Here is an 11739-nt window from a genome sequence, read left to right on the forward strand (position 1 = left end):
TTTTGTTTTGGTTTACCATTCTCCCTTCCCATTTCTCTCTTGGTAACAAAGAAGAACAACCAAGTAAAGAAAAACTTTTTTTTTAAAAAAAAAAACAAACCCCAAACCAAAAAACCAGCACCAATAACCACAAAAAAACCCAAACACCTCAAACCAGAAATATTACAAATGAGTAAATTTTCAAGGCAAGCATTCCACATCATCACATTTTCAAGGAAGCTTGGGGGCAGAAATAACACACACTGAAAATAATTCCTTTTCATGAACTATATGATAAAAATTACTCTGCAAGAAACCGTTTTCATGCTAACTGATCGGAGGAGGCAGGTAGGGAGGAGGGGGAAGATGCAAGTCTTACGAAATTACATACTCGGTTTCTAATTTTTAGCATCATGGACTTCAGGTATATGATTTATTATACGAATGTAAAAAAACCCAAAACTACTCAAACCCCAAACAAGGAAAAAACCAAATCCTTTTCTGTAGGTAAGAAAAATACCTGCTGATGCAGATCACTAATTTTCAACAACGCTAACAAACTCTGGCTGTACGGAGTAGCTCTTTCTTTCTACCAATATCAGAAAACGTAGAAGGTTGAAGAGGAAACAAAAGTTAAACCAAACCATTTAAAAATACAGTATTGTGACAGATTTTATTTCACTTTTATCGGTACTACATGCTTACTACCACTAGAAACAGACATGCCTTTTTTTTTTTTTAAAAAAAACCCCTATATTAAATGTTGACCTAAAGCTTGCTGTGCCTTGGAAATCTGGCTCAGGAGTTAACTGCATGAATTTTTATTTAAATAGATAAGCACTCAAGTTTGAAAATCAGACAAATAAAGGTGAACAGGATAATTAAATTACAAATTCAGTTCATACAAATTTCTCTTATTTTATGCACTAAAGCCTGTTAATTAGCTGAGATCTTTTAAAAATTCTTAAAATACTTATGAAACATTATTTACAAATTATATAAATAAATCCTAGATCACTTTTAAATTAACCAATACAACAAAAAAGTCACCTTTTTGTACTATGTGTACTAAAAATGTTCTTGTTTATTGATCATAACCCAGTTTGCAGTATAAAACGTTTGTGCACTTACATCAAAATGGGTTCAAATAGAAGGAAGGAAGGTATTGGTTTCAAAGGAAAACAAAACAATATTATAAATGCTTAAAATCAATGAGGCTTCTTAATGTTCTTTTCTGCAAAGTTTGCAGTCATTTTTAGAAGTCCCTTCTACAGTATTTGTCTTGTGAACAGGTGATCTCAAAATAGCAGAGACATAGTTTCAGCAAAGGGAAAATATTCAGCACATTGCTCACACTTCACACAGACCTTTTACCAGGAGGGAAAGGATAGAGAATGGAATGTCAGTGGCCAGCACAAGCCTTTACAACATTTAACTTAAAAGGCAGCATTTATAGAACTAATCACGGACTATACACATCCTGCACTGAACAGCGATCAAAAGGACTGGAAAATATACATTTAGGAAAACAAGAGACCGATGTTTTTCCATTACCTTTGTTAAAATTAATGCTTTTCTCCCTGTCTTTTGTTTTAAGACCAGCATTGACACCACCACCAACTACAACTACCTTTTCCTTTAACATAATATATGCTAGGTAACTCCTGTACGTGAGAAATGTACAATAAAAAGAGAGAAACCACTGAATTTCCTATGCAGACACACGAAAATATAAAGCCATACAGATTCCAAAGTGCCATGAATACCAAATTCATGTGATAGTTTATAGCATGTAGGAAAGAAACTAAATGGAACTTGCTCTATGGGTTGCTGAGCCCTTCAGCTGTATCTTCAGTTTCCCCTTTGGCTGCTTTGGTGAGAATTTCCATCCATTTCATCTGCAGTTCTTCATCTTCTGCACTGAAATATAGAGTTTGCTGGGACTGGCAAAGCTTAAAAACATGTTTCACTTCAAACTTCTCACCGGAACCTGGTAAACTGACTTCGTATCCAGGCAGAGGAATAGGACGTGGGCTCCGTCCATCCTAAAGAAGAAAGAACAAATGTAAAAATTCAGCAACAGGTGGTATTTGAAATGGGAGGAGCGGGGGTATACTGCATAGGAAAGAAAGATTTCCTCAATGTGATTAAAGAAATGCCTGTTTCAAACAGTTTAAAACTTACTTTCAAGTAGTAAGATGTGATTGAAGACGCATCACCGTACACCTGAGACGTGGTCATCAGGCACACACTCAGGCTAGGCACCCACACCACATCTCTCACTGAACCGGCGTGTCTCGGTGCGTGCCGCTTGCTGACAACCCCTCCGTGCTAGAGCCCCAGCCTGCCATCCCTGCCCGCAGAGCGAACACAGACACACACACTTCAGTAAGCACACGAATGCCATTCCAGAGTACATCGGCATTCAGTTCCTCCTGCAGTACTGCAGTGTAGACCGCTTAACTGCGACCACTTAACTTCCAACAATAAAAGGCAATGATTTATCGGTGCTTTATTCTTATTTAACAGATTCCCTTTTGCAGTAAGAATACAGATCCAGCAGCAGCATGGCTGGGGATTTTAATATAATTTCACGTAGCTTACACATACTGTCTTCTACAAAAAAACCCTTGCATGAGTTACAGGCAATCAGATCCAGCTGAGCATAGCTCGGTATAATCCCTTTTGAACCTCATGCAACATTTGTAAGATTGGTTAAAAGGAGACAAATAAGCAGAGCTGGACACTGAGAGACACAAAGACAACTACCAGGGAAAAGACTTGGAAATAAAAGAGAATTTCAGATTTTAAATCAATCAGTGAATCTTCTCAAAAGGTCTTGGGTTATTTATGAAGCCTCTCAGAGTTCTCAAGGAAGTCGAAGCTCAGATTCTTGAACATCCTTTAAAGGTCAGATCAGCTCACAGATCTAAGGAGAAACACAGCTCTCTACAGTCACATCCTGAGCATCAACCAACTCCTCTGCTAAGCTCTCAGGAAAGGCATACTTTAGCAAGGCAGGGTGTGCCATGACCAAGCAATTAGTTTCAATTGATGCCAGCAAAGCATTTTCAAAGGCAGGTCCCCAAACTGAAGTCTAAACCACACAGGCATCAAGCATCTGTAAGAAGCTGTCACCTCTTGTAGCAGCTCCTTGCACAGCAGCCTCATACCAAGGTTAACAAGGCATCCCACAAAGAGGTGGCAAAGTCATTCTTTTGTCACCCCATGCTGAATGCAGATGACTTAGTAAACTTGGAAGGAGACCACAGCTCTGAGAACAACAGCAAAAAAGAAAATCTACTTTTCTAACAATTAGACTAAAGTAATTCAAGTTTCAGAACTGCTCGTGTAGATGCAGACACGTACATTAACTAAAGGGTCAAAAAATACACAGTCAAAAACATGTCTACACACTTCATTAAGTCAATACAGGCTTCCCATTTTATTAATCTACTACTTGTTATTGTTATGCAAAAATGCCAGAGTCCATCCGCTTGAAGACCAAGTGCTATTCAAGGAGATTTACAGCAGCTTTACGTCAAACACTAATGAATTCAGTTCCTATTGGAGTGTAAGTAGTTGTCTTAAAAGCAGCATACAGTTTCTAGATCCTGACACCACAGGTGCATCAGTATAAACAGGGAGGTCTTGCACATGCTGAAGTTTGAACTGGCACGTACAGAGTAGCTCTGGACCTGCATACATGGCAGTGCTAAGGCAAGCAAATATGAGACTGATGAACACAAAATACCTAAGAGTACATGCAAGCTCAACCATGCCTGCTTCGCTGATCTTGTTTTAGAAAAATAGACACTAAGACTTGTCACATGTAAAATTGGAGGTTGCGCATGACAATGAAAAATGATATCGTTTGTAGCCAAGAAGTGCAGGGTAAGAACAAAACTGATACTTGAATTGTACATGCTACACCTACCCAACATGTGCAGACACAAGCAAATTAAGCAGACTGCCTTTGGTCTGGCTTCCTCCCTTTTCTTAGTATGATGCCTTTGCCAGTTTCTCTGTACCTGCCTGATCCAAAAGCAATGGATTTAAATTATCTCTGAAACACTACCCTACCGACAGATAAAGGTGAAGCACTCAGCCTCGAGTCATACCACACCCTCAAACTAGATCCCTCTGCAGCACCATGAGCATCTCTGGATTTTCTCTGCCCCTGAACCCTTCCCCTCCTAACTGAAGTCCAGCAAATCCAGGGGCTATTCTGCACCCAGGAGGAATTTGGGCCCTACACCAAGCACAGAAGTAGAATTTACAGGCCTTACAGAGAGATAAATTTCATATTCCATTTTTAAGAGCCTACAGGACCTGGCTGGTCAAATTAGGGTTTTTTTTGTGTAAATATTTCTGTATGCAACATACTCAGGCTGCATGATAATCAGTATTTCATCAAACCAAACTACCCAGTGCTGGGAAGAGCTTCACTTTAGGGTTGATTTCAATCATTTTCCTGAGATAGCGAGTGATACACAGAAATCTACTGGATGTGTAATACTGTCAGTAATCACAAGCATTGTGCATTCATCCTGACTCTAAGCAGCACAATACTAATGGGATATTTATCTAGGTAATTACAGCAGCATTTATGTATTGCTCTATTACAGCCATTACAACACCCAGCATTTGAGGTTTGGGAATAGATAGCTCATTTCCACCACACAGGCAGTTCTGTTTCATGCAACCCTCCATACAGACATCTCTCTTGCACTGCACATCTCTTCGCAGCATCTAAGCTCTCTTACGCAAATATACAGAACAACAGCTACCCACTGATGGACCATTATCATTTTCCCTTCCTGTTTTAGAGTGGGCTTAGAGAAATGCCTGTTTTTTCCCACCCAAACTCCACTCTCCACCCATTTACGCTCTAATCCCAACCTTGCACAAATCATTGAGAGACTCCTGCAATGCAATGGCGTGCCAAGATGCAAAGCTCTGAAGGACCATGAGAAAGGACAGGCAGAGTTTCATGCAGGGTCAACTAAAACTTCACCTAAACAGGGTCAACAGACAAGCCACAAAAATACTTCTCTAAAGCTCTGAGCTCAGCTTCAAACTCAGCTACTCCCTTATTTTCTAGGAGCAAATTGCATTCACATGATGAATAAAACAACTTTCTTCAGAATTTACAAAGCAAAATTTTCTCTTGGATCAAAGTTGATAATTATTATATACACTAACTCTCACTATACTAGATTTACCCTCCGTATTTCTCCAAAATTCATTACTTCTCTAGCTAGCTGGGACTCCCTAATTCTGCATTTATCAATCAGGTGCACGTTAATGTCAGAGCTGTGGAGGTAGTTGTCCTTGGAAAGACAAATCTCTATAGAACTGCTGATCCTTAAGCTTGAGGTGGTCTTTATAAGCAAACTCTTATAATTCCACTCAGATAAACATGACAAACAGCCGCATAAACTCTGTTTCAGATTGAGGACAGATAGAATTGGTATGATTTCCATACCTAAATAAGCTGTGAAATTCATCCTCATGTGTAAAGCCTTATGCAAGACTTAAACTGTGGCCACTCTGGGGATTAATTCATTCTCCTGGAACAAGGATCGAAAGCAAAAGAGCCGTTTTCTTGCTATTTTAAAGCCTGTGAGTTGTATTTCCATCTGCACTGGCATCCCTTCTCTGGTGTGAGGGCTGGGGGTGCAGAGGATGAAAGCTGTCAGGGCTCTTACTGTATCAGAAGCTCCAGATTCAGCTTGGTTTACTCCTTCTTCCCAAGACGTGGCTATTCTTTCTGTTCTTTTTAAAAATAATCCCCCAACTTTCAAACTCCTACAGCTATGCTTCACTTGGTCTGTGTTTCAAGATCTTTAATGCCATTGTTGGCAATATTATTCCCAAAAGGCACCTCTTTTTTTAGGCACTGAAATGCTTCTTTGTAGGCCGGAAGAGGTTTGTGAGATGCATCGAGGTGGTTGTATGAAACAAAACAATGCCTGGGAAAATAACATTCAAGCACATGAGCAGTTCCCGACTGATTCCAAACACTTAGCCACCAGGAAAGAAGCTCTGGAAGAGATTTTTCTCAGAAGTCTAGTGTATACAATGTAAACCAGAACTAACAAGAATGTTGGGTTAATATCAAGGAAGAGGATTTGCTTTGTAATTTTTTCCTTCAGTTGGATGCAAACTGAAGGAAGTATATGAGTGGGAATGGTAGGCCCTTGAAGAAGGGATTCATTTTTGTTGTTTATAGTCTCAGCCTGCAACTGGTGATCCCCAATAGTAAATCCTGGCTTGGTTATTGAATGTAAGATAGATCAACCTTGTCCTGTATGACTTCTTGCCACTTCATTGGGAGATTTACCTCACACCTGAAATACCTGAGGACACTAACCACTAAATTTAACTGTCCTAAAATCGACAGTCACTGTCAAAAGCACACCTTTCCCCTAAAAAATAGGATCTTACTAATAATATCAACAGATGCTCAAGATCAAATTTGGCAGGAGGTGGAGCAAAGAACGTAACATCTGAAGCACAGAAGCTCCTCCAGCTTCCAATCCTGGCTTTGCATGACTGTCAGGAGGGGGCCTGGAGCGTCAAGCAGCATTCTGCTGTGCACTAAATACAGCTGATTTATGTCCCATGTGTTATTATTTGTGCCGTCCTGCGACAATCAGTTGGGCACTAGGAGAAATCATCTTTCTAGGTCATACCATGTAAGAGGAGTTGCTTCCTCTCAACTCCTTGTTCCAGTCATCTCTTAGATGACAAATGTTGCTCCTGGGTGAGGAAGGCCAAAGAATTTAGAGCTCTCTCCCTCTATTCCCACTCTCCCACAGCTTGCCTGTTTGAGACACTCTGGCTTGGCTTGTATGGGATATGGGGCTTGCACTGGCCCTTTGCTGAGGCACAGCATTCATGTCAGTTGAAAAGCTACGCAGCGAAGTCATTCTCTCTGCTTTGCTTTTTAAAGCTTTTTTCCTTTCCCCAGACTCTGACTCCACAGACATCTAAAGATTGGGTTTGTTGCATTCGTTTTAGTGCTTTGTCTGAGACCATTTGCTTTTTCAACTTGTGATTTCAGTCATGCATCTCCTGTTGACTAGGAGGGAAGCCAGGCAGCTCACTGCCCGTGGGATGAATTGGAAGCTTACCCAGTGTGAGGTCTGAATCCCAGCCAAAGCCAAGTGGGCTGTGTTTGGAGCTCCGAATTCAAGCTTTCAATCTCTCGAGCATTATTCTTAAAACACTACACATTTGTTTAAAACCAGAGGTGTTCTTGCTGACAAGCAGCAAAATGAACACACCTCTGAGGACAACGCATACACTTGCTAAGGGGTAAGCTTTACTTTGAATAGTTTTATAAAATCACGAGTAATATTTAGTTCCCAGATTGTTCCTAGCTACAGCCATATGAACTGATGCTACTAAAAAGCAAACCCTTCATATCACTACGATTACAGCTGGGTAATGGTAGGCTGGATTCCGACCCATTTCTTCTTCCATCCCACCTGGGAGATAAAATAAAGCTGTATATAAACATGTCAAATGCCAAATACAAAATTGGATATGGGGGATCTCATTTTAGCATTGTCATTCTTTATCTTCAGCACTAAAAAAGCATGACTGATATTACAATTTTGGATATTCTACCTCAGATACAGATTTTTCTGTCACTTGAGATTCATCACACACAGGTGCTAGTTAGCTTCAACAGCACACTTTAAAAAAAGATAATAATGCTTACCACAGTAATTATTTCAAGTAAAGATAAAATCACATGATGTTACAACAAGGAGTTTTACCAAACTCAGTCCATTTTTCAGGCTGAAGAACATCTACATTTCCACTAATTCCTCCACCCTCTCAACCCAGAACTAGGTTTTAAAAAAAAGAAAAGCTTGAACCAGCAATTGCAATATTCCAACTGCTTCACAGCTCTTTTTTTTTTACAGGAAAGTGCTTTGACTAATGACCAGATAATAAAACCTTTGAGTATACCTGTGTGAAACCTCTCAAAAACCCAAACCATAACCAAATTATCTTTGTTTTGTCCTTTTCTGATAAAAAATGGAAAAGAAAAACTATGAGCTTAAATATTTGCTGACAACCATATCAGCAGTAACTACAGATAACAAGGGAATCTGAAATCTCTGAGGCTTTGTGCTATATTCAGCATACCAAGTTCATTTTTGTTTTTGAAACCAAGCCAAATCCTTTGACCTATTTCTCAGCTTGACATATTTAAAGTTATGCTTTTTTTTTTTTCCCCCCAGTGTGTTAACCCTCATGAATACTATTTTACCTGGCTACCTCCTTGCAGATACAGAACAAGAGGTTCGGTCTTGGGGATGGTCACCCACATTTTGTACCAAATCTTCCCTTTTTCAAGGAACTGGAGGTAGCTGCTGAAGAGGCTGTTTTCAGCTGCTAAGATGCTTTGCTTCTGGATGAAGGGGAAAAAAAAAAAAAAAAAGGAAAAGAAAAGAAGAGCTGTTTCCATTGGTGCTTACGTGGGCAAAATACTTAGAATTAAGTATAACACATACTTAATTTAAGTTGTCCAGAGTGAAATAATACTGTAGGGCAAACTCTGGATAGCCCATAACCGAACAAAAGTTTAATCATTATTATATACCATCAAGAAATAGTACAACTCCATGTAATAGAGGCAGATGCTGAACTATTGTTCCCAGTGGACATGAAGTTAAATACCACCTCCACCAAGTACATTGAGAATGGTAATTAAGATGATGCAGCTAGTTTCTTGCTTAGCAAAGTAGGCTGGGAGATGGTTTCAAATTAATGCAAAAGGCATATTAACAGCCACTCTTGTGCATGGATGCAGAGAGATGTGAGCCAAATCAGTGAGCACTAGGGCAAGAAAAGACTTAAAGAAATTTTTGTCTTCTGGTGGAAAGCAAAGAAAAACAAAATTCCTGTTCACATTAGACTTTGCACAGAAATCTCCTACAGATTTCTGCCACTCTACAAATGTTATTAGCAGATGCCAATCTCCTCAGCTGCTCTTAAGCTTGTTAAGAAAGTTTAATGTAAATAGGAGGGAAAGAAAAAGACTGGCTCTGATCTTTCTCTTTTGTACACCTACTTTCCTGCATTTTACCTGATCCTTTGAAGATTTAGCAGAAGGCTAGAAGCCTGAGTGTGTAAGGGAAAATTTACTCTTTTCCTTTAGTTTTTACAGCTTTCTGCTGTAACCTGCTTTCTAAAGTAAAGTCATAGGTCACATTTCACTGGTATGCCTTTTGGCTTTTCAGATTAACAGAGCTCTCGGCTGCGTAGGTGTAGATTTTCACTTTACTGGCAAACAGCTCTGCTGCAACAGTGCTAGAAAGTTTATCATAAGATACCACAGACTGTACTGATGCCTATTAAGTGCTCATCATCTGTAGGCATAGCTGTAATGTACATCTGAAGTCTTTGATGGTATGAAGCTCCAGATCCAGAATCTTCTCTCAGTGCTGCAGACAAGGTAGTTCAGAGAAGGGCAATGTGCATTTGTAGATTTCTGAGATTCTGGACATGTTTGGGTACAAAGCTGACAAAGCAGCTGAGCAGCAGAGTTCACTGTGAGACACCGTGCTGGTGTAATTTTACCTGTGTAGGTACATTTAGTAGCCTGGAAAGAAATATGACATGCTCGGAAGCAAAGCGGAGCGAGATCCAAGAAGACTGTTTGAGGAAGCATTTATTATCTGGACATGCACTGGCAGATTTATGTTTCTTGCTCAGAGTCTACCTCTTTTCCACGTAGTTTGGTTCTGATGAGTATAACAAGGCTGGGAGGCAGTCTGATGGCTCTGAGGGGTGGCTTCCAGAAAGATGTTTTTCAAGGTAAGATGTTTTTCAGTATAGGCTGCAACTGTTCCTCAATTTTCCACACAGCGCTCAAAGCAGTATGGTGTAGGTCAGCATATCAGGGGAAAGATGATTTGCAATGAAGTTATTTTTTTAGTGTGTCAGTGGCTCTTTCAAGAATCTGATGTCCCTGTGGGTCCGCTTGCAATTGAGATGAATGTCCTGTTTTACACATGTGGTGACTTCTGGCTGTATTTCACAGGTAAAATAAACACACACCTTTTCTTCAAGGTGGCCCATGATAAACGCGGCACGTAACGGTACTCACAGCTCTGCCCGTAGTCTAAAAAAAGCATTGGTAAGAGAAGGTTCAGTTGTTGTGGATGAGGATAAAACAAATCAGTTTGCCAACACGTTTCTTGTTCTTGTAAAAAATAAGGGTAGGATGTACCGCTAGCATGGTATAACGCTTGGTGACATCTGCAGCAATTGTGAAGCAGTAGTTTACAAAGTATAATTTGTGGAAGTCACGTCTTGGAGAAAAGATTCTGTATTATAGCAGGTTCGAGAAAGTTTCAGTGAATCCTGATAGTCCTTCAGAAGGATGCAATGCTTTTGCACAATCAACTAAGAAAAAATTCGTTTCAATGATATTTTGACAGGACATGAAATAAGGAGTGCAAAAGTATTTTCTATATGGAGTGAACAAACAAATCTTATTTTGCCAAGTTTTGCCAATAGTTATTGTGCACAACTCAAGATTTGAAATGCACCATAATAAAAGAAGCCCGAAGTTTTTCCTCTTTTTTGTTACTTTGAAAGCTGAAGTTTAGCTGCAAGATCTATGTGCATCCCTGTACGATCAGCATCCTATGATGAACGCTCAACATTTACAAAGAGCATTCAGGCTCATGCACATTCAATACAAGTTATAGGCCAGAGGGTCAAATATCATGATGGGGGACAAAAAGATAACCAAACAATTTCATTTGTTTTAAATAAATACATTTTTTTTAAAAAAAAAAAAAGAGGAGGTCAGAGAGACTCACAAGGGCAAATAGCACACCAAAAGTTTCTTAGCTAAATACTGTACCTCTGCAGCTAGTCTTTTCTTTTGTTCTCCAACTGCTTCCACTCCAGGGCTGCATGGGCTTGCTGGTAACTGCAGAAAACACTCTTTACACACTCGATTATGACGGCTATTATCTGCGAGTGGTTTAAACTCGGAGCATTTTGCACAGATCACCTGTGATAAAGATAGTGATTTATTAGCCATCATTAAAACATAACCCTTCTCCAAAGAAAGTGACTTGCAGACTGCAGATTGGTTGTTATTAAAGCAAAATCAGGAAAACTAAGATAGAGTGACCAATATAATATTTACTTTATTTACCTCCATTAATAACTCATGTTTTTGTTATCCCATGCTTTGTACCAATATACCTAATTAAAGAAAACATACACCTTTTGGGAAATACTTTATGATTAACATCATGCAAGTTTGCTTTTCTTTTCTTATAAGCCTTTAGGAGTCAAAAAGCGCTTAGGTTGACAAAGCAATTACTGCTTTTTAATGCCAATCGTAAAATGGTCTAGGAAGGACTGATTTTCAGAGTAAAGGTGGCTGACGGGCCCAGAGAATTGTGGTCAATGGAGCTAAATCCAGTTGGTGGCCAGATACTAGCGGTGTTCCCCAGGGCTCAGTTTTTGGGCTGGTGCTGTTTAACATCTTTATAGATGATCTGGATGAGGGGATAGAGTGCACCCTCAGTAACTTTGCAGATGACACCAAGCTGGGTTGGAGTGTTGATCTGCTGGAGGGTAGGGAGGCTCTACAGAGGGATCTGGACAGATGGACTGAGACCAACGGCATGAGGTTCAACAAAAACAAGTGCCAGGTCCTGTACTTCGGCCACAAAAACCCCAGGCAGTGTTATAGGCTGGGGGAAGAGTGGT

The 11739-nt window shown here is 39.8% G+C and overlaps 1 protein-coding gene across 1 annotated transcript; it reads right to left on the minus strand.

The window, feature by feature from the left end:
* Positions 1 to 1041: 1041 nt before the first annotated feature.
* Positions 1042 to 11029, minus strand: LOC104163463 (FYVE, RhoGEF and PH domain-containing protein 3-like; the record flags this gene model as incomplete). Its single annotated transcript, XM_009702484.1, has 3 exons — positions 1042 to 2024; positions 8270 to 8410; positions 10877 to 11029. Coding segments are annotated over 3 exons (519 nt in total), but the record flags the coding sequence as incomplete, so codon positions are not given.
* Positions 11030 to 11739: the final 710 nt, after the last annotated feature.

Source organism: Cariama cristata, unplaced genomic scaffold, assembly GCF_000690535.1.
Source record: "Cariama cristata isolate BGI_N322 unplaced genomic scaffold, ASM69053v1 scaffold15376, whole genome shotgun sequence".
In the NCBI taxonomy this organism is placed as follows: domain Eukaryota; kingdom Metazoa; phylum Chordata; class Aves; order Cariamiformes; family Cariamidae; genus Cariama; species Cariama cristata.